Genomic DNA, 22,885 nt, shown 5'->3' with positions numbered 1-22,885 from the left:
TTCACTTCTTCTCTTTTTAATAACAAAAACTGCATTTCAGTTCCATAAAGAACAAAGAGAGACACCCCCAGTGAGAGACGAGTATAATGTTAAACATGTGGAAAAACTGGTGTTGCATCATCAGGGTCTGATGGTGGGGGTTTCCAAAATGCATTCAGATCAAGCTGGAGAGGCGCAGAACGACAGGATACATACATTCCACATTCTAGAGGTTGTACAGGGTAAAATGCAGACTTGGTACCCATGCTTTACCTAAAATATCTCAGTTTTACTCATAGTTCAGAATGGTACAAAGTTTCAGGTGGGTCGCCTTATTTATCCCTCTTCACTCTTTATGCAGAAAAGGCTTTATGTGGTTCAGAGCGCCCATGATACTGATGAGGGAAAACTGAAACCCAGACGTGTCCAGAAAAGAAAACGAGAACAGTACATCAGAGGAACAGGTCCAGAGACCGCCGTTATACACATACAAAGAATGTATTCACACCTGTACAGAGGAGTAGGCCTGTGTCTGCTTACACAAGAAGGCACCTCCTTTTCCATGCTGACTGGATACTACTGGCCTTAAAGCACACCTGGCAAGTGCACGTGTGTTTATATATGCTCATACATACAGTACATACACCGTGAGGACTTGAGGGGGAGGCGGGAGGACCGAGTGGACGGCGGGACGACGTGGATTGTGACAAATCAAGTCTCACAAAATTAGGAGAATGAAATCTGAAGACATTACGCTCACTCACTCAGGAGCGCTGAACAAACATGACCTCAACAATGAACAGTCCTGGTAAAAAGAGTTCTCTGGAAAGATGTGGAGCTGCCAGAAGTTTTATTGTAGTCTTTGGCACACTCCTGTTGTGCCCAAGCGGGTTTTCCTTATCAAACCCTTGGCAGACTTGAATACAAATTCATATATCTACATATAAAGATTTGTGCTCTTTGACTGACAGGCAGGGCGTCTGATATCCACGCCCCCTCCCACTGCCATCACACACACACTCACCCTCCTCTCAAAAAGAGGCTAAGGGAATAATCACATGCTCCACAATAAAATATTTACAAGTCTGCAAACATCGAGTTTGTGTTTACTCAAAATAAGCTACAGATTCTGACAAAACATAAAAAGCTGTAGATTGTTTTTAGTCTAAGGAAACATGTTATTAAGGTAACTTGTCAAGTAAATATGACCATTCAGTTTGAATCCATCGAGGTGTAAAGTGGACACCCGAGGCCGTGGTGACAGAGTCGCTGATCCACTCAAGTTCTGGGTTTCTTTTGAATATCTGCCGCCACCATAAATTAGCCTCCATCCCTCCTTGCTGTGAGTGGCATGATCCAAAAGTTTCAGCTTTCTATGCAAACTCTGAAATTTTGTATTTTCGCTATTTGCTTGAAAATCAGCCTGAATGTGTCACATGCAACATACAGTTAGTGTACCTGGAATCCAAAGATTTAGTGTAACACTTCCAGAAGGTTGGGAACAATTACCTAATATTCCTATCCACCAATCCACTCTATGCAAAGGAAATTCCCATGCCAGAATCAGGATGACTCCCAGTGACATCACCAGGGAATCTTGGAGAAAGCTCCAATCTGTGTCACACTATACAGACTGAGCTGCACTCGGAGGAATACATCATGATTAAAGCTGTGGCTTTACAGCAGCTTGATGATCATCCCACACACAGCAGGTCGATTTTGAGGCTCGGAGCAGAAGTGATCACATTTCTACCTTCCTCCTCCTCTCAACGGTAAAGTGCATGAGCTAATAATACAAGAAACATAAAAACAAAGCAATCACAAATTAGAGGTTCTTCCCCCCCACGCAGAGCTCTCCAACTGTCTGTAACAGTTTAATGTTAAAGTCCACAGAGTTAGATCTGTTACAATGAACAACAACACGCTCCTTCCACTCCAATACTTGAGGTTTTCAGGGAGAATCCATGTGCATGTGAACCAATAAATAACAAAACAAACTTCAGAGTAAATAACTGACACTGACAGGATTTGAAAAGATGAGCCGCTTCTTAAGGAGCTCGAGTCTGTCGAGGTCCCGTGAATCCTCTTTGTTCTGGTAGAAACAAATCCCCAATGTTTCCATCTGATGGTGGTCGACCATCGTGACATAAAAAGTGCACCTGAAAGTGCAAGTTCACCTACAGCCAGGTTCATCCTCTTGTTTGCGGATCTGCCATCATCTTTGGTTGTAGATTTACGCGGTCACTCTGTGATGCAGCTGGTAAAATGAAGTCATGATAAACAGATGAAGCCGATGAAAGGTGCTTGAACTGCTACACAAGGAATGAGGGCTTTGTGGGAATAGTAATCAACAGTCTTAGGACGTGGTCCCTCTGTCTATGATTTCACCAGCTCTCCTACTCATACAGTGTGACAGTACAGTAGCACAGAGCTGAGATCCTGCGGTCCACACTGGCCTTGTCTGCAGGGAACAGATGCAAAACAGGAACTCGTTAATAGAAGTCATTAGATAAACATGGAATGCACAGGAAATGCTGCAATGTCTCATGAATCAGAGCGCGATCCTGAATGCGTCTGAGTAAAACGTCCCCCCAAGTTCAACTGCTTAAGACAGTGAGCTTGTGCTTACATTTCATCACGTTTTCGATGTCTGTGGGGTCTTGGAGGATCTTGGACAGGCCGTCCAGGAGCATGGAGGCCTTGCTGTAGCGATAGGCTATGTCCTCCGTCTGCTTGAACATCTCATCGAGAGCTGCTGACTGAACCTGAGCACGCACACGATCGCATTAGGCTAACCAGCACCAAGTCTATCTGTACAATAGGTTTGTCAGTGCATACACATGAGACTCACCATCTCCACTGCGTGATTGTAGATGAGCTTCTCTGCGGTGACACTGTTGATTTCGTCCACAAAGCGCTGCTTATCAGAGAAGAAGTGGTTGAGTTTGTCGGTCAGCTGCCGGCACAGGGAGATGCAGCTTTTGTAGCGCTCATTCAGACTCTTGACCACTGAGAGGATAAAGGGAGAGCCTTTATTAAGCAAATAAAGATACAAAGGAACAAAGACAGCTAGGAAGCTGAAACGTCCTTACCCTGTTTAACGGCAGTGGAAGGGTTGAGCTTGGCAGATTTAATCTGAGCTTTGGCCAGATGGAGCGAGGAAGCGAGGAGCTGAGCTGCCTTCATGTAAAGCACCAACTGCTCCACCTGCCTGTAGGGGGCAGCACAACCACAGCTCGTAAGACAAATGGGAAGTGTTTACAAACAAAGGGCCCTATGATTACATGATATTAAAAACTATATTACATCCAAATCAGAGCAGACTTAAGTTTCTTACCCCCACTCTTTGCTCAGCTGGCTTATCTGGTCCACAACCACGCTGTCCTGGGGAGGGTAGAGGGAAGCAGCCGAGATGCCGAGCTCTGTCCCCCCGGCTCGAAGTGCCGCCATCTCCAGGATGCAGTCAGTAAATGAAAGCATCATCCGCAGATGCATCAGGGTGTCTGTATGCTCACGCTAGAGCACGGAAAGAAAGATTGCAATGAAATGTTGAAGAAGAGAAGAGACACTGTATGAAAAGAATCAGCCTCTTCTTGTAAGGCGCCAACCACTACTTCTCACCTCCATCAGAGTCTCCTCAGGAAGTTCTGGGGCTTCAAAGGTGATGAATCCCTCTAGGCTGGGAGGAGAGGTCCCATATGGGACGTACCGCAGGCTGCTGGGTGCCCCCTCTGCCCCAGGGGCCACCTGCCCACCTCCGTAACCTCCTGGAGGAGATGAGCCTATGGCCATGCCTGGAGGAGATCCGACATAAACCCGACCACTGACGGAGCACAGAGAGCCTGCTGAACTGTTGGAGCCCACTGAGTGGACAGAGAGGAGAGAGCATGGCATAAATACTTGCCATAAATATTTTAAGCTTTCCTCCTAAAGCTCAGTTCTGCAAGAAGGTGGCGGGTTTCCCTCACCTGAAGTGGTGCGTGATCGGGTGCCCAAGTGGCTGCAGGTCGGAGGAGTGCTGCTCTTGGGTGGTGAACCCACAGTGAAAAGGACAGTACGAGGACTCGCTGACCCACCGTGAGCGAGCGTGCTCGGACCTGCGGGGGCTTTGGGCAGGAAGAAATGTGCTCGTTATTTTTGTCATTCAGTGAACTGTTTGCTGCAATTTGTAAACGATGTTCTTACGGCTTAAACTGGACACAATGTTGCTAATTTCATACATGCAGAGTATCTGCTCAGTACCTGTATCCATGGGTCGCTCAGTATTCAGGCTGTCACTGCTGCCCTGATAGGGCTGCCCACCCAGAGTGATTCTGATTGGATGGTCAGACAGACGACCTGTACTGACAGACCTGTAAGGAAAGATGGTGTCAGCAGAGGTACACAACATCATCCTTTCACAGTTAAAACACTTAACATATTTCAGGAAGTCTCCTGTTCAGTCCAAAGTGTCACATGTAATTGAGCCAGGTTAAAGATTATCACTGCACAAATACACCAACTGATCAGCTGTTTTTTATTTATTTATGACAGAATCTCACGGTCCATGTTGTAAGTGACTGTACTGGACTTTATCAGATTTAACAGCTCCAATGGAAGCAGATTTGGGTGCTTCTATACCTGCCAAATGTCCGGCTGCCCTCAGGAGCAGCTGGTCGGCCGGCGAGGAAGGGGCTGCTGTGGTGTCCGCAAACATCGTGTGCGTCAGCCAGCGTCCTTGTGGGTTGGGGGCTGTCTGCCAGCGCCATCAAGTTACAGGAGGCCTGTGTTTTGGGGATCTTAAATGGTGCTGAAATGGTCTGAAAAGGAGACAAAAAAAGTGAATTAGGCTAAATTTAACAGCTAAAAGCATACTTCTTCACTGAAGCGTACTCACCTTAGTTGGGGAGCCAATGATTGTGGGGAGTGGGGACTTTTGAAGCCAGTCAGACGTGCGAGGGGAGGAGCCCAGCAGCTTGGTGGGGGAAGAACCGAGGTTGGCGGGACGGCCAAGCTGCGGGGAGTGACTGCAGGAGGAGGAAGGCTGCACAGGGTCAGACAGCTGCTTGTGGAGCTTCTGCCTGGTCTGGTAGACCTCAGTCAGAATGGGGGCGCTCTGAAGCCGAGCCCCCAGGAGCTGAGAGGATGGGATGGGGGAACCTAAAGACATCGGACACAGTGGATTAGAATCAATGCCGGTTAATAATCATCCATGGCTTAGCATCAAGTGTACCATTTTCCCTACAACTTTCTAACAGAGTCTGTGTTCTGCTCATAAAATCTGCTCATTTGTGTGCCTCTTCACACAGGGGACAAAGCACTAAAATCTGATTCATCATTTAGGACAGTGAGCCTCCTTCCTGGTCACCATGACAGCAAACCTCCTGACACCAACAGTGAACAAGGCGTAAGACATGTGCAGAGCCAGAGACTCTGAAAATGGCCTGCAGTCATGGTGACTCATGCAAATTAAGTCATGCCACTAGCAAGAGAATCAGAACTCGGAATAGCGGTTGTTGTCAATTCTGGTTCTTTTAAATGTCGAACACATCGTTGTTGGGAAGGGTTGTATACTTTGCTCCTTTTTCATTACAAACTCTAACCTCCTTTGTTCTTTTTGTTCATACTGTAGACACAGCACCTGAAACTGAAGGGAACAAGGCAACACAGAAGTGCGATAACCCTGTGAACGAGCAGGTGAGCCTGAGAACGTACCTCCTGAAGAACTGCGGCTGCGGGGTTCCTGGTTCTGTAGGTGACAGCAGCAGTGTCCCAGCTGCTCAGGGATGGTGCCCACTGCACACAGAAAGAGCTTAGATTTGTCAGGAGACTCGAGAAATGTCCCCTTCATGTCTGGAAGGTGTCCTTAAACGTAACCTTACCGAGAGGTGAGGGCGAGTAGGGGCGGGAGCTTCCTGTGGAGAGGCGGCGGCCCACAGTCTGAGGGACGTCTGCGGAGCTCGGAGACCCCGAGCCCACCTTGGGAAAACCCATTGGACTGGTGTTAGATCGCCTCACTGTGCCAGATCTGAAAAACACAAGCATGAATCTTTAATTATACAAAACAGACATGAAGTAACAGTCCAAGCCAGTCTTCCTTTGGCTCATTTCATCTTCTGGCAGTTTGCAAACATTTGTTTGGCTGCTGAGACGACTCACAAAAGTACGCAGTTTTCAGTCAGATACAAAACTGTGTAGTCTATTCTCCAAAAGTTGAATCTGTTCATCTGGACGTAGCGTTTTGAGGGAGAAACGTTTCGTCACTCATCCAAGTGACTTCTTCAGTCTCAGCTGACTGCAGGTTTCCCCAAACCTTATAAACAGTACATTTGCATGCCAGGAGGATTGCCAGGATTTATACATCGGGGAAACCAAACAACCTCTAGCGAAGAGGATGGCACAACACAGAAGAGCAACCTCATCAGGCCAGGACTCTGCAGTTTATTTACACCTACAGGCCAGTGGACACTCTTTCAATGATGAGGATGTACACATCCTGGACAGGGAGGAACACTGGTTTGAGGGCGGAGTTAAGGAGGCCATTTACGTGAAAAGGGAAAGACCATCTCTGAATCGAGGAGGGGGCCTAAGGGTACATCTTTCGCCATCTTACAATGTTGTGATTGCAGCCATTCCCCAACTCTCTGTGAATGGTACTCATGGCCATTGATCAGTGTTCTTTGATCAGTGGGTTTTGGTCAGTGATTGTTGATCAATGGTCATGGGAATTTGCATAATTATGATTAAGGAACTGCCTCCCAGCCCATTGTTCCTTCAGTGGGCTGGTTTCAGTCATTATGCAAATGTACTGTTTATAAGGTTTGGGGAAACCTGCAGTCAGCTGAGACTGAAGAAGTCACTTGGATGAGTGACGAAACGTTTCTCCCACAAAACGCTACGTCCAGATGAACAGATTCAACTTTTGGAGATTTACTTACCTGGATGATTGAGAATGCATCAAGATGTGTAGTCTGAATAGACTACACATCTCGTCTAAACATGAATATCATCATCATCATCAGCCTGCTCGTTACATATTTATGGTGCTTCGTGTGATGACACAGATGCCCCGCATCATCATATCTGACAAATGTGGGTAATATGTTTTGGTGGTACAGCGATATGTTCCTCGCTGCACTTATGAAACCACAAAAACAGGACGAATGTCTGCAGGGCTGAAAGAAATTGTGATTCCATGCAACGCAACTGGTAAAGTGCAAAACATAAAACACAGAAAGCATTACATTTTAAATTTGCGCAATCATTTTTTGAAAACGTTATTGACACAATTCTCATCCTTGTATTAAAAGAATCTTTGTGGTAATTCTTTATCACACACGTCAATCATGCATGCAGAAGTGAAAAATTACAGTTAGACTGTCCTGTGGTTAAAATATAAAGGAATACCTGAAATTCACCTGCATACATTGTGCACGTGAATTGTGCTAAGAAAATCCTAGTAACTCAAAAAGTGTCAGCCTTTCATCACCTGTCTCCTCTGTACTCCCCGCCTAATATTAGCATTTGTGTGCACTGTTCTGCTGGTAATACAGAGGAAAATGAATCCCTGCAGTGAGAACAAGAACACTAACACACTGACTGTGGGGCCTCAGAGCTGAAAGTAGTAGTGGCTGAAAGAACTTCTCCTTTACTTTACTTTGCTTGAACCATGGCTGAAGATTTGAATTTGCTTAATGTCTCTGACATGGCACTTTGTTCAGCATTACAGAAGGAATTTCACTGGCAAAGTAAATAAACCACCAGACGAACAAAATTCTACAGAGAAGCTAATCTAATAAAACTTCTAATAACAGGGCCATTAGCAATGCCAGTGAGTAGCTCCACATATTTGATTTGGCAGATTTTTACGCTGGATGTCCTTCCTGACATAACCCCAGAGGGATCTGTGTCTCCTCCCAGGATCTTTCCCTTGTTAGGCGAATATGTAAACCACTACTCTATAATGTAACTAGTTTCCCTGAGAAACAACGTGCCTTTCCTTCTCTTCTGTCTTCACATGAAACTGTCAACAAACCCCTCAGTAACTTGCTGGGAGGCCATAAACTCAAGCAGGCAGTTGACTGATGTAATTTCAGTGAAACTTTATGGCTGATGAAATAACAGCCCAGGTTTTCATACTGGTTTAGTTGTGGTGAGTTAAGCATTCCTCTGCAGTTCATCATTGCCACTCGATAAATTATGCAAAGTTAACTGAGCAATCCCAGCAGAGTCCTTACCTGGGGGCGCTGTAGAGTGTGGCGTTCGGGCTGCTGGACAGATTCTGCTTGATGCGCTGGTAGTTGCGAACCTGTGTAGGAACTGGAATGGGGGTGGTCTCAGCCCGCGGGGACACCATAGGCGTCTGTCCTGGGGTGGGCTGTGGCTGCCTGAAGGGGACGAAGTGAGAAAGGAGCGTCGTTAGCCAACGTGTTTGAAGTTGCTGCTGCTTCCTTGTTTGCGTGAAGTTGTCTGGAGTTTCAATTGTCATGATAAGTCCAAAAGTTACAGCTTGTCAACTTCCACAGCCCTGAGTTCTTTGTTTACGCTCATATGGAGGCAGGTTGGGGAAGTTCAGTTTTAGCTCAGCCTCACAGGGACAGAGGCTTCAGTGTAAACACAGGCAAGACCAATCAGCTTCAGACTTCCCTCTGCTTGGGGCAGGACTACATGTAGGGGCAGCCAATAGCATGCGTGAGGGCGGTGCTGCTGTGCGACACAGGAGGGGAAGTGGATTTAGATTCTTTTATCATTCCAGAGGAGACAAAATGTTCTGAGCATAACGTAATGACACCTATACAGGGCCTTTAAGAACATATAGAATGTTTTTTTAATGTTTTTTAAAGGTGACACCAGTTAGAAACTCTTTATGTAATAATGAAAGCCTGGGAGGGTCCATAAGGGAGGGAGGGAGGAGGACACGTGAGGCTGGACTAGTCCAGACAAAGAACCAGAGAGCAGCTGCTTTGTGGGATATCTGCAGTTCTGAGAAATAAACACTAGCACGTGCTGCCCCACTAGCATGTGATGTAATGAGCCTTGTTGAAGCGATCCATTTTCTCTAAGCTCCTAAAAGCTTTACTGAGCCCAGCCATTGTTAATATGGAGAAAGGTGTTGTGTGCTGCTTTAAAACGGAGAAAGAACATTTGTAGGTCAGTGAACAGCTGCTCTTCAAAAAGAGCCAAGAGTAGACAGAGAGAGAGGCTGTATCTTCAAAATCAGCTGCGTCTCCTCTGACCTGGTTTTTAAACCATGTCAGCATCTAAAAAGTGTCCTCATTCATCATAATCACTCACTTCGTCTCCTGTTCTCTTGCTTTATTTTTTTTTTTTTTTTAACAGTGAAAATATCTCTGCACGCTCCTCTCGCCAACCCCCAGGGTCCACACTCCCTTCCTGAGCCACTTTTCATCCTTTCTCTGGACTCCAATTCAGGACACAAAGAAAACACAATAAACAAGGCTTTGATTTTGGAGAGTGTTGCTGCTGTTTCCAAATTGCTAGGGACAACTACTGCAATGAAATGAAAATTGGTTCTTCCTGTGTGTCAATGATTAACTCATTTATGTAAGCACTGAAGACTTATTGTTATGGGGAAAAACAAAACCATGAGAACAGCAGAGGGAGGGAGTAAAGCTGGCAGCAGAGAGTGTCAGAGGGGCACAGCACAGAATAGACACACATAGGAAGCTGAAATGGAGCAAGTGCGAGCAAAAAGGGAACAGAGAACCGTTGGCTTGGGGCTGGTTACACATGAAAAACAGGAAAGTAGGGAGATGGAAGTGCAAAGCATTGGGGGAAGGACAGGGGCACAAGAAAGTAGTCAAAGAGAGCAAACAAATGTATGCAAAATACTAAACAAGGTAGTATTTACCTCTCATATTAAGTTTTACCTTGAATTTTGGGTCTGTATTTGATCAAAATGCTTACGGGTTTCACCATCTATCTATCCTGCTGAGCTGGAAGTTGTTTGCATTAACAGCGTTAGGCTAAAATTTGTGCTCCATTTACCAGGGTTTTTCCCCAGGGTGGCTGCTGCTTGCACCATTCTGCATGCAGGGGGAGGGGAATATATACACACTGGTACTCAGCTGTCTGGAGGGTAAAAAGGCGATTACAGACAACTTGAGATGCCATGGCTGTAGTAGCAGTTCATGTTAAACGTTCAAGCCTGCCTGATGGCTGCATTGTATTGCAAAGTCTGTGTGAATAAGTCCATGCAGCCACAAAACAACTGGCAGAGATGTGCAGAGCTGCTCAGAGCCTCACACTCACTAATGAAATTTTACATAACTTGGACCCAAGTCGATTATTGACACAGAATGTAGAACCTGTGCATAAGAGGCTCGGAAAAGCATTCGTGTCAGTATCGCTCAGAAGACAAACACGTGCTGCTCGTTTGGGGTGTTTTCCCAGACAGGGTTAGGGGTACGCTGAATGTTGATTCGACGCCTGCGGCAGTAATCAGGGCTAATATGGGCAGCGAACCTGAACTCAGCTTTCTATAAGATTTAGATTTCAGCACAGAAACAGCATTAAGGTTACAAATGACCTGGCCTCTGACTGTGCACTCATGTCTGTGCTCGTCCTGCTAGACCTTTTGTGGACCATAAATTTTATTGCAGAGATTAGAGCACGCCATAGAAATTTAAAGGTACTGCGCTCCAATGGTTAGAATTCTATCTAATAGACTCCAATTTGTTCATGTAAATGGGGAGTCGTGATCCATGCTAGGACCAAGTCTACACATGCTTCCCTTAGGCAGGAGCATCAGAAAGCATAGTGTACATTTTCACTGCTATGCTGATGACACCCAGCTCTATCTATTCATGAAGCCAGGTAACACACACCAATTAGTTAAACTGCAGGAATGTCTTAAAGACATAAAGACCTGGATGGCCGCTAACTTTCTGCTTCTTAATTCACATTCAATTCAATTCAATTCAATTTTATTTATATAGCGCCAAATCACAACAAAAGTCGCCTCAAGGCGCTTTATATTGTACAGTAGATAGCACAATAATAAATACAGAGAAAACCCCAACAATCATATGACCCCCTATGAGCAAGCACTTTGGCGACAGTGGGAAGGAAAAACTCCCTTTTAACAGGAAGAAACCTCCGGCAGAACCAGGCTCAGGGAGGGAGGGGAGGGAGGGGACCATAAAACTGACCTTATTATAGTCTGCCATAGAAATCTTAGAAACAGGCTTCTTAACCAGATCTTGACACCATTACTTGTCTCCAGTAATCAGACATTTTTGACCAGGATATGTCCTTCAATGCACATATTAAAGAAATTATGAGGACTGCTTTCTTCCATTTGTGCAACATCTCTAAAATTGCAAACATCTCAGAGTTATACTGAAAAACTAGCATTTATTAGTTCTAGGCTGGACTATAAGTCATTATTTATCAGGCTGTCCTAAAATCTCCTTGAAGGCCTTTAGTAGATGCAAAATACTGCAACAGGATTACAGGTAAGGAACTGGACAGGGTCTAGAAAGAGAGAGCATATATCCCGACTTCTCTTCATTGGCTCCCTGTTAAATGCAGAATAAAATTTAAGATCAATTTAAGAGTATTTAAAAGTAGAATGGGAGGCAGAGCCTTCAGCTTTCAGGCCCATCTTCTGTGGAACCAGCTCCCAGTTTGGATTTGGTAGACTGACACCGTCTCTGCTTTTAAGATCAGGCTTCAAACTTTCCTTTTGGATTGAGCATATAGTTGGATCCTGAATCCTAATAATGCCTCGAGGCACCTGTTTTTGATTAACTCAAACTAAACTGAATTAATGATTCAGTGTGGGGTTGTGTGCAATTTAATACAACATCACAGTATCACAGGTAGGACAAGGAAGTCTGAATGTATTTCAATATGGACTATCACATTACTGGATTGTAAGACTTGCAAGCAGTAAGAAAAACGCCAGCTTATCAAAGGGAAGAGAAAGAAAAGAAAGAGGTGACACAGAGCGAGATTTCACAGAAGCTGAACTGAAATCAACGTAGGAAGAATCTGGAAAAGAAAAAAAGGAGATGAAAGCCGTGTCAATGGCAATGTGAGAGTGTGTTTGTGTATAATACTTACTATAATAAGACCCCTATTTATTCCATAAGAGCACTGTGTTTGTGTGTGTTTAAAAAAATACAACTGGACTGAATACAGTCTGTTTGTTGGTGCAAGAGAGGTTTGGGGACTCACACACTAATACACACAGTCCTCTCTATGGGTCTGGTGCTGTTTTTAGCACAGCACCACCATGTTGTCTGCTCGGTATCTTATTCATAACCGATTAATCACGAAGAGCTGGAAGTGGGCAGGAGCATTCAGTCAAGATAAATAAAGAGTCACCATTTCGGGGTTATCCAGGATAAAGCTGAAAGCAGGCTGTTTGTCAAGTGCTCACAGAAATAGTGATACAAAGAAACAAAGTAAGCCCTGCTGACACAAAAATAGATCATATTAAGATGGATAACATGACCATTCATACATGTCTTTGTGTGAAACAGTCTGACTCATCGTGACACACTCCTATTGTCCTGAAAATATCCAATTCATATCCCACAAACGGTGCCTGGTGGCTTAGTGACGCTGGGCTGCATTCAAAGCATCTCCAGCATTCAGTGAGGTAACAGCCTTTTTTATGAAATCACACCTAACTGTTGTTAAAATGGATGTTTAACAAAACAAATAATTACTGAAAAAACCAGATGAAACACATTAATGTCACATGTAGCTGTGGAGTGTCAGCCCTACCACAGCTATGTCTGGGAAACCTCCATTCACCTCAATGCGGCCAACTCAAACCCAGCTCATCTTTTACATGCCACTCTGCAGTAAACAGGGGTTTATTAACATTATAGGGCACAGAATTCTGGTAGCAGCAAACCACCTGTCATCTAAATGGGGAGGAAGTACACAAACAGCAACGGGTAGTGAAAGTCAAAGCTGAGTCTCAGCTAACAGCTCGCTGTGGCTGCTCTTTGGTGGCTCGTTACTCTCTGCAATACTTCAAATTGATGCACTGTTTGGTCAAAGTCTCACTCTGCAGACACACTTTGCTAGTTCTGCTCTCCAGGCTATGTGCATACAGTAACATACAAGTGCCAAACTCGCTGACAAACACGTTTAATTTCGCTTTGGCTGTTTTGTAATAAAAATGTGAATAACTTCTGAAACACTTGCTTTAGCAGTAACTCACTATAGGAAGGGTTCAGATGATGTGGACACAGAAACCCAGCTGATATCAGTGCTTATGTGTGACCTGCTTGAATCTTTGTCCACACTAAACGTCTTTGAGAAGCAGAAGTCATTTATGGTAAACTTTCAGTTCTCTCTTTAGAACTGCATTTTCTTTTTTGGCTAATAATTATGTTGGTACGGTCAGAAAATTCAACCTAACTTAGGCAGAATGTGTTGCAGAGCCTCGTACTCACCCTCCACACATGAGAAACTCGCTGGACGCCCGACGACCGGGTCCCATTGGTTGGTCATCTGAGGATGAAGAAAAAAGGAAAGAAAACAATCACAAACAGCCTGAACTGATGTACAAGTCAGAAGTTATGAGGTGATGAAGTGACACTGCAGCCAGCTGACACCCACACAGTACTCGCAGCGTCTCCTGCTTCTTGCACAGTTCACTATTCGAGGGGAGGATGCCTGCACAAGTGTTCAGGGTAAGAGTGTGTGTCTACTGTTTGTGCACTGCTGTCTACTGTTACAGCCTAGAATGGTTAGCAGAGCTCTCATTTACTGGTTGTGGATTGTGTGGTGTGAGCACGGGTGCTGACTGTATCATAAGTGATTAGAAACGTGATTTCATGCAAGTTCTTCATTTACTGAAAACCATAACTGCTGCGACAGTATGGCACTGCATGAATGCACAGTGATAAACCCCATTAGAACTGGACAGACTATGTGAGCATCGTCTCCACACAGACTTGGTTTAATTTGATAAACATACGATGTTGTTGTACAGTAGTTACAGAGGTGAGCAGTCTCTCGGTTTTCTGATAAAGAGTTAAGAGACATTTTGAACCAAACAGAACAAGGCTAATAAAAGTCCAGAGAGCTCTGATAAATTACTGACTGTTACATCATAATGGTTTTTTTTAAATGACTCGAGGGTTCGAGTAAACAGAACATTTAACATATTATTCTTTGGTCATTTTTCCAGGTCTAGGGAACTCCCACTATTAGTGTCTGACATCTAAAATGTTGCAGATTTACAAGTTGTATTAAAAAACGATTAAAAAACTAAACTAAACTAAATCTTAAGGGAAATATCAGGTGTGCTGGAGTTTGGTTTACACCAGAGTTAGACTGTAGACAACATGGTGAGACATGCTGGTGCTACAGCTGTCATTACTATAGCACAGGTTAGCAATTCCCATAAAAGCTGTGATTTGGTGGGACGTCAGCTGTTATATTGAGATCACACGTAAAGCACATTACTCACACTGGTGTAGTTGCTGGAGTCTTGGAGCATTTCATAATCTACAATTAACTAATGAGAGAACCACGTCTGTCTACAATATAACAAGTGGTTTATGTCAGTCAAAAGAATCTGAATGATGTTCCTGCATCTTCAATTAATGAGTACATAATTCTGATACACAGTAAATAAAGACCGAGTTCAATATGTATGTGGTACATCCTGGCAGTCCTTCCAGCTGATGCCATCACATCACCACATGGTCTGGCCAGCACACAGATCCGTGGATATATATTGCTGTACAGATGTATGGATTCATTTTTTATTACAGATAATGGAATGGTGCTGAAGTTATGTCTTTGATGTTAAATTATCATTTATTGTCAAATTAAATAATAATGTAACTCAGGCAAAGTTTACAGTGACGGACTATTGCACTGCTAGCTTAGGTCCTGGGTAGCAGCACAGATATTATAAAAGAGACAGAGCACTGAAAGTACTGAACTTTATGGGAGATCTCTGCAGCATCAAAGTAAAGTAAAAATCAAGTACAAATATAACTTTCCTGGCAAAAAGCTAAAGCATACATTATTTTGGGGGGCCATTTTTAGGGAGTTTATTATTATTTTATTTTATTTTATCATGAAGACATTAAGATGTAAGTTAGGTGTAAATATAGACAGGTGTTGGCACTTACAGCTGTCAGCAGATATGTGGGGCACGAGGACAAAGTCGTCCGTGTCACAAGAAGAGTTCTTACTGCTGGTGCTTCCTGCAGACTCTTTGGACAGCTGCAGGAAGTTGGGCGGACCGAGTGGAGGGGATGACAGACCATCCTCTGCTAGAGTCTGCATGTCTGGGAGAGACTGTTCACATGCAGAGAGAGTACAGCAGAGGAGGGGAAAAAAGAATAAATTGTAGTGAGGCTCCTGAATGATCCCATTAAGTCTTCCAAGCAGGGCAGCGCTGACTGTCAAACTAATCTCGTTACATTGTTACAGAGAACACTGACGTGCTGAGAAATCTCTCCTTTCCTCCTGCTGCAGTGACATGAAGACATTGCTATAAGTAGCTGAAGATGTAACCGCAGCAGCACTCACACTAGCAGTATTCATAGGCAACATGAGGACCTAAAAATAAGGCTGAAATATTTTTACACAGGATCTGTGCTTTTCCATAACAAATCCTTTTTGGGCTCAAGATTCATGTATTCAGGTGCTGTTTGTACCAGAAGGCAAGTAAGTAAGAAGGCAGTGAGGCAAGCACCACAGGGGCGTGGCTAATATTTTATCACACTAATTGCAATGTACATGTGATCCCCTTTGGATGAGGATTTATAAAATAAGATCAAACTCACAGGAGGAGAGCTGTAGCGGATACACGGGGAGCTGCCACAGGAGCTGTCTGTCACAGGATTGGAGGTGATGGGCACAGGAACTGGACACGCTGAGGGGGGAAACTCACCATTAATCATGGTTTCAAGTTGATGAGGCGTGGATGTGCTTTAGAATTTGACCTTTGTGCTTACATTTTTTAATGGTGGATGACGACTCCAAGAAAGGGTGGCTGAAAAATGTGTCTGGGGAGAGAGATGGATAGGTAAGTGAGGAACAGCACGATATACTCCATCTAAACCTGTTCACAGAGTTTTTCTTGCTCTTCCCCTCCTGCTGCATCAGAACCAGCCGACTCACACTGATTCATTTTCATTCTTAAAGTTGCTGTCAAAGCTCAGAGTCAAGTGCACAAGTTTTCATTTTTACAAACTCTGAAATCCCAATTAGGATGTTCGTGTTTTTCCCAGTCATTATTCATCAATATATTTTATTGATTGATTGATTGATTGATTAATTGATTGATTTATTATTAACTCTCGATATAATCTAGATTCTCCATCTTTCTAACTTTGAATCTGTGGACAGTCGTGCAGCTGTCGTACTGTCAGTCAGTGGTCCAAGGAACAGCTGTGGCTAACTGTCAGGTGGTGAATTCATTTTCTAAGTTTTGCCTTATATTAGTGGAACATTGTCAGTGTTGGTTTCTCCTGTTCATTTAATTGTGGGAAACCAAAATCGTTATTTGTATTAAAATGGGATTAATTTTGAGCCCTGGTAAACAGTGGAATAAAGTGGCTCACTGTGCACAATATCTTTATTTAACCCTGCACAGTTTAACACACTTTATACTGAGATGAGAGGAAAAGTATGGAAAGCACCACTACTAAAGATGCCCAGCCTCCATTACTGTGATGTCAGTACTTACCAAAGTCCATTCTGTCCTTCTGATTCCTCTGCAGCAGCCCAAGCAAAAGATCGCTTAGTTGTGGGGACGTCTCCCTCGGGATGCTGGGTAGTAAGAGTACGGAAACCTCAACACTTTGTTTCTCTCAGGGTGCATATTGGCTGTGCAGTGTATTCTGAGGCATGTCAGGCATGTAACTTATAGTATTGTTAATCTAATCACGTACGTATTGCATAGTCAGTACTATTAGTCTGCCAGTTTGGATACAGTTTGACAGACCATTTGAAAACTCTGACCTGCTGGTGGCACTAAGTAACTGAAATCACAACTTCTACTCCTCGTCAGCTCCACCATTCGTTATTATGAATCTCTGGCTCTCTTCCACAGCTTGTGTTTGTCCCCTCTTCCTCCCCTCAACCAGACCCTCCCTGAGCCTGGTCCTGACACAGGCTTCTTCCTTTTAAAAGAGAGTTTTTCCTTCCCACTGTCACCAAAGCGCCTGCTCATAGGGAGTCATATGATTGTTGGGGTTTTCTCTGTATTATTGTAGGGTCTATACCTTACAATATAAAGCACATTGAGGCGCCCATGGTTGTGATTTAGTGTCATATAAATGAAACTAAATTGAATATACACCTTAATTAAAAACTGAATTAGTTTTTTTCAGCCTATGCTGCTATTCAAAGCATACAAGTAGTTCAAATATTTCAGCCTGGATCAAAATTGTGGGTGAAAAACCTGACAGAACACCACCTTCATCCCCCAAACTGTGTCCTGGATGAAACAACAGACGCCTCAGCACCAAAGCTGTACTTTCAAAGCAGACTTGAATTCTTTCCTACACCTCAAAGCCAGTCTCAGCTTCTTCCTCAGCTCTGTGCAGCATCCTTTAATCCTTTCCTCTGCCTTCACTCACTTCCTTTTCTTCATGTTGTCCACCTGTGTCCACCCTCCTCCTCTCTTACGTTACCCTATGGTCTTCACCACAATCCACAGCAACCTCAAATACAGGGTTCGTACACTTTTTTCAGGGTCAAATTCAAGCACTTTTTAAGCACTTTCAAGGCCCCTTTTTAAGCCCCCCCCCGCCAAAAAATAAAAAAGAAAGCATGTTTCAATTTGCATCACCTCAGTAAGACCATGTGAAAAGACACCATAGCTCCCCTTTTGTTAGGACATAGAAAAACGTGAAGTCCTAAATGATCACTTTTAAAGTGTTTGAGCTAATAACATCATGTCAGACAGGCATGGAGAACAGCACTGACTGTTTAAGTAGTTTAATGCGTAGGTGGCGATAAACACATTTTGAATGAAAGCCGGGGAACTTTGGTAGCACAGAAACAAGTGGCTTTGTGAACATATGGATCACTCATATTACCATTATTTCACCCAAAGGCACCAAGTTAATACTCAAAAAAGCTGTAGCAATACACACAAATATAAACAGTACTTGGTGACAACTTTGCTTTTAGCCGTTAACCCTCTGGGGTCCAGGGTATAATTCGCCATTTTCGACTACTTTTGATTTGGCCTCTATATTTCACCTTTAAAAACTGTTTATCTTGCCAATCTGTTATTTACTCATTTTGTCATAATGTGTCAGCACAATTTATCTAAATTCAGACAAAATTTAAAATACAAGCAGAAAGTGAGGATTTTTTTACCGTAAAACCCACAAGCATGTTTAACGAATCATTTTCATAACTTGAAATGGAAATAGAAATTGGACATTTTAAAAAAAAATATGAACAAGTTTTGCAAACAACAACGTTACGTGGTGCTATTTACCTGTCAATGGAAAATTGTACTTAGTAGTCAGTATAAGCTTTTAATGATATAAGTTTGCATATGATAGAATACTGTATGTTGACCTTTTGATGACTTAGACTGTTGTCCACTACAAGACTGTTTTATAAATTCTTTCTCACAGCGATAATAGCTGAACAAGCAGGAAGAGGAGAGCTGGATACTTTTATCTGCGCTCTCTAACAAGAAGAAGGGCTGCGTCCTTCTGAATCTCACAACACACACACATACACCTCAACCACTCTTATCTTCACTCCCTACGCACTAACATTCCTCTGCCTATGAATAGACGTATTCACTGTTGTCACCAGTGACTATAAATGCACGAATAAAGAAGTACACTGTGTGACTCTCTTCTGAGACGTTCACCCATGTACATGTGATTGATTATATTGTCTCACTGTGTCTCTGTTTTACTTTGGCAGCCTTCTATTTGGGAGATTTCCCCCGACATTACCTAAAAATGCATCCAAGGCTCAGACGTTTTTTATATAACCATTTCAAACTATCTACAGAACAATCAGCTGTGCTGCATCAAATAAGAAGGCACACACACAAATTATTTATGCAACTCCAAAACATAGTTTGTGTCACTATAACACAGATGAGAACAGCACAGGGATAAACCTGCAGGTCTGACAGCAGGTGTGTCACTCAGCGCTTACACTGCAATCTGCCTTTGGTGGCTTTTAAGGCAGCAACTGTGACGTTCACTAGTAGAACTGACACACAAAACAAAACAACTACACCACACACTAACTACACAAGACAACACACTAACTTGAGACTCCAAACAGGGTAAACGTCACAAATCTCTCACGTATCAAAACACTCTCTCTCTCTTTCGCTCACTCGCTCTCTCTCTTCCCTTTCTTCCCAACAACCAAATACCACATGTTGGCGTATCATTTTTTAAGTGGTCGACATGGTACATTTTTCCACCAATAGGGAAGGAGTGTTTTTTCTTTTTCCCCCCCCAAGCAAAGCGTGTTTGCTAGCGCTCTCCATAAAAAACGCAGTTTTTACCGTTTCTTCCCAGAGTAAACGCCACTGTTTTATTCAGAACCCCCCCCAACAAAAAACATCGGTTTTACGTGACCTATCAACACAATTTAAAAATTGGTATACAGTTTGAAGTCCGCACGTTTGACCCAAGTTGAAATGGAGACTCTGGGTCCGTCGACCCCAGAGGGTTAATCAGAAAGCCTTAAGTTAGCTAGTTATGTATCGGGCTAATGTTTAAAGCGTTCACTTGAGTAAATTAACTCATATTACTGCTAAGTAATGTTAGCTAAGTTCACAGCATATTCCATGATAGCGCTGCCATACTGCATCACACTCAGTGCATTTCAATCATTTCTCCAGCGAGTTTGATAGCTAGCAAAATAATAACCATAATTTAAAAAAAAAATAGCATGTGTAACGTACACGCATACTGGAAAATTATTTACTAGGACTCACCTATCATGCTACTGGAGAACGCAAACTCCGCCATTGTTGTTTTCCATCAAACACTCATTAAAACAGCAACCTACAGGTATGTTAGCGCACTCATCCCCGACTGTCCGAGGGAGGGGCGGGGTCACATATTGGAACAGACGCAAAGGCAGCCCAGGCGGGACATTTTGCTTTTACATTTTGTGACTCATTTTATTTCTCTATCTGATAAGAAAACTATTCAATCATAGTTATTTATTGTGAATGAAATACAGTTACATTCTCAAGCACTTTTAAGCACCACATCTGAAATTCAAGCACTTTCCAAACCTTGAAAAGACGACATTAGAATTCAAGCATTTTCAAGGATTTCAAGCACCCGTACGAACCCTGCAAATAACACCACACCTACACAGTTTCATCATATGTTCCTAAAAACTATACCCTATAGTCTACTAGAAAGGTATAAGCCACCAACTTCAAAACATAATCTTCATGTATTAAGTGTCACTCATATCCTGTTAAATCTATTGATCTATTTGAAAGAAACAGACTGACTTCACATATTTGTTATACATCATGTCTGAGGCTACGGTGTGAAGGTGACTTACATGGGTTGCAGATTCTTGTTCTTCTCATAAAACATCCGTAGGTCTTGGGGACTGTTGGCCTGAAAATATAAGTTAAGAAATAAGACGCACAGTGGCAAACACCAACAGGTCCACATGTTATTGGTTTGTTGTGCTCACTGTTCACCTGGAATGGTGGCTTGCCAACCAGACACTGGTAGATAACTGTCCCTATGCTCCACAGGTCAGCCTTGGCGTCATAGTTCTGGGACATGATGACTTCTGGGGCCTGAGAGAGAACAGGTCACGAGCCAAGAACACAACACAGAGTTATATGTAACGAACCAAGAAGACAGATGTTGTTAAAGCTGACACACAGAAAATATAGAGAATAAAACACACTGACCATGTACATGGGGGACCCACACAGTGTAGCTGCCATCATGTTGCTCTGGAGGTACCGTGCAAAGCCAAAGTCCGCTGCAGAACAGAGACATGAAACACACGTGTTATTATCACCAGTAACACAAACCACTATTGTTGGAACTGTGAAGAATGAATGGAGACACACTGGAGACAATAATACAGACAAAATAGCCCTGCACACCAAACAGAGCTCGTACTGTGGTGTATAAAAACAACACTGCTGTCAGTCGATACTCCTCATCATCATGGCCGCATTACTTTTATAATAGTTTCTGAATTTATAACATATTGATTTAAACTTAACCTCTGGCCACTGTAAATGACACAAAGCAAAACAATGATAGATAAGACTGTACACTCTTTCATAATGTAGTTATGAGACAACTACGCTGCACATAATTTAATAACTGATAGTAAATGACATTCTTCTTCCATTACCAATTTTGATGCGGATGCCACTGATGTTGGACTTCTTGCGACCCACGTATGACAGCAGGATGTTCTGTGGTTTCAGATCACGGTGAATAATGCCTTTGCTGTTGAGGATGCGCATGGCAGCAGCAATCTGCTGTAGAAAAACCCTCAGTGTATCCTCTCTCAGTGTCCCCTTAGCTTAAAAAAAAAAAAAAAAAAAAAAAAAAAAAAAAAAAAAAAAAGGACCACCGTAGTCAGGATCCAGTTCAAATGTTTTCCTCAAGGAACATTTATGTAGCAACCATGCAAATATGTTCATTAAACTGCATCTATGTCAAATTCTTGCTTTGTTTTCAATTCAAAATTCTCTGAGTGCCATGTTCCGCTCGTGTTTCCCTTTAACAAACCCATCTAATTGGCTGCTCAGTGTAAACACAAGGTGTGAACAGCAGGTAGACTCAATAGCCACAGGTGTATACCTAATATGACCTAATATGACTGGCATTATACAGTCAAATCAGAAATAACTATGAAACAGTCTGTGTCAGTGCACGTAAAAGACAAAAAAGGCTCTTTAATGTTTTCCACAGGTATTTCCTGCTGCTGCTACTGTTAAGACAAAGTCATAAAATTCCCTTGATTATTAGCACATTACATGAATAATCCTAAAGTAAACTGAGGCAGTAAAGGTCCTACTCATTGTGTGACAAAGAGGATTCATCTCAGTTGCTCACACACTCACTCACCCTCTCTATCAATCCACTGTGATTACACTGTGGGCATAGATAATCTGCTCTCTGCCCACCACAGTGGATCGACTTCTAACATGAAAAGTTAAATTGTAGAATAATTTACTAGAGATTATGTAATTTAAATGGCTGTTACCTACGCAATGTTCACAGCAGCACTCCAATAAAAAGAACACCATCACAAAAGGTGCCCAGTGTAACGTAACGCTCTGTCCACAATGGTTTCAATTTCACAACCACTAGTGTTACTCAGGCAAAGCTCCTGGATCACCGATTCACAGAAGGGCCTGACCGTGACCCATTCTGCAAAAAGCACCACGCAGGCAGGTACATCACGCAAAGGTACAGTGATAAGAACACAGTTCCAGCAGCACAATCAGTGTTTTTAATGGAACACAGGTGTAAACACATGTTCTTATCTAATCAAGGTGCTGCTGTTGACTCGGAGGATTTGATTCTAGAAGCTGACCTGATTTTAACCCTGTGAAACTATTCACAGAAACAGTGAGTGTGTTGGACACCAACACCTACATCAAATAAGGCGAGGTCACTGTTTGTTTGTTTGTTTGTTTAAATAAGCCTACAGGCCTCGAGGGCCGGTGTCCTGCAGGTTTTAGATCTCACCCTGGGTCAACACACCTGAATCAAATGATTAGTTCATTACCAGGCCTCTGGAGAACTTCAAGACATGCTGAGGAGGTCATTTACACATTTAAATCAGCTGCGTTGGATGAAGGACACGTCTAAAATCTGCAGGACACCGGCCCTCGAGGCCTGGAGTTCGAGACCCCAGATGTAGACAGTGGTCTAAAACAACAGCCTTAATGTCACTGCAGATGTGATTTTTTTTT

The 22,885-nt window shown here is 43.1% G+C and overlaps 1 protein-coding gene across 1 annotated transcript in view; it reads right to left on the bottom strand.

Annotated features, from left to right (window-relative positions):
• Positions 1 to 22,885, bottom strand: part of ulk2 (unc-51 like autophagy activating kinase 2) — a 39,059-nt gene continuing 16,174 nt past the window's right edge. The window contains exons 6-27 of the mRNA XM_031728576.2: positions 21,310 to 21,483; positions 20,852 to 20,925; positions 20,633 to 20,734; positions 20,488 to 20,546; positions 16,655 to 16,737; positions 15,921 to 15,971; positions 15,750 to 15,838; positions 15,090 to 15,258; positions 13,395 to 13,452; positions 8,196 to 8,345; positions 5,841 to 5,986; positions 5,674 to 5,754; positions 4,856 to 5,118; positions 4,600 to 4,778; positions 4,222 to 4,331; positions 3,948 to 4,085; positions 3,601 to 3,842; positions 3,317 to 3,495; positions 3,072 to 3,190; positions 2,831 to 2,988; positions 2,609 to 2,744; positions 1 to 2,440 (exon numbers count right to left, since the gene is read on the bottom strand). Coding sequence (XP_031584436.1) covers positions 2,376 to 2,440; positions 2,609 to 2,744; positions 2,831 to 2,988; positions 3,072 to 3,190; positions 3,317 to 3,495; positions 3,601 to 3,842; positions 3,948 to 4,085; positions 4,222 to 4,331; positions 4,600 to 4,778; positions 4,856 to 5,118; positions 5,674 to 5,754; positions 5,841 to 5,986; positions 8,196 to 8,345; positions 13,395 to 13,452; positions 15,090 to 15,258; positions 15,750 to 15,838; positions 15,921 to 15,971; positions 16,655 to 16,737; positions 20,488 to 20,546; positions 20,633 to 20,734; positions 20,852 to 20,925; positions 21,310 to 21,483 — 2,825 coding nt within the window. The 3' untranslated portion in view covers positions 1 to 2,375. The remainder of the gene's footprint in view (positions 2,441 to 2,608; positions 2,745 to 2,830; positions 2,989 to 3,071; positions 3,191 to 3,316; positions 3,496 to 3,600; positions 3,843 to 3,947; positions 4,086 to 4,221; positions 4,332 to 4,599; positions 4,779 to 4,855; positions 5,119 to 5,673; positions 5,755 to 5,840; positions 5,987 to 8,195; positions 8,346 to 13,394; positions 13,453 to 15,089; positions 15,259 to 15,749; positions 15,839 to 15,920; positions 15,972 to 16,654; positions 16,738 to 20,487; positions 20,547 to 20,632; positions 20,735 to 20,851; positions 20,926 to 21,309; positions 21,484 to 22,885) is intronic.

The sequence above is a fragment of the Oreochromis aureus genome, linkage group 14, assembly GCF_013358895.1.
Source record: "Oreochromis aureus strain Israel breed Guangdong linkage group 14, ZZ_aureus, whole genome shotgun sequence".
NCBI classification, from domain to species: domain Eukaryota; kingdom Metazoa; phylum Chordata; class Actinopteri; order Cichliformes; family Cichlidae; genus Oreochromis; species Oreochromis aureus.
The sequence above is the reverse complement of the archived record's forward strand: the minus strand, read 5'-3'. Positions and strand labels throughout refer to the sequence as shown.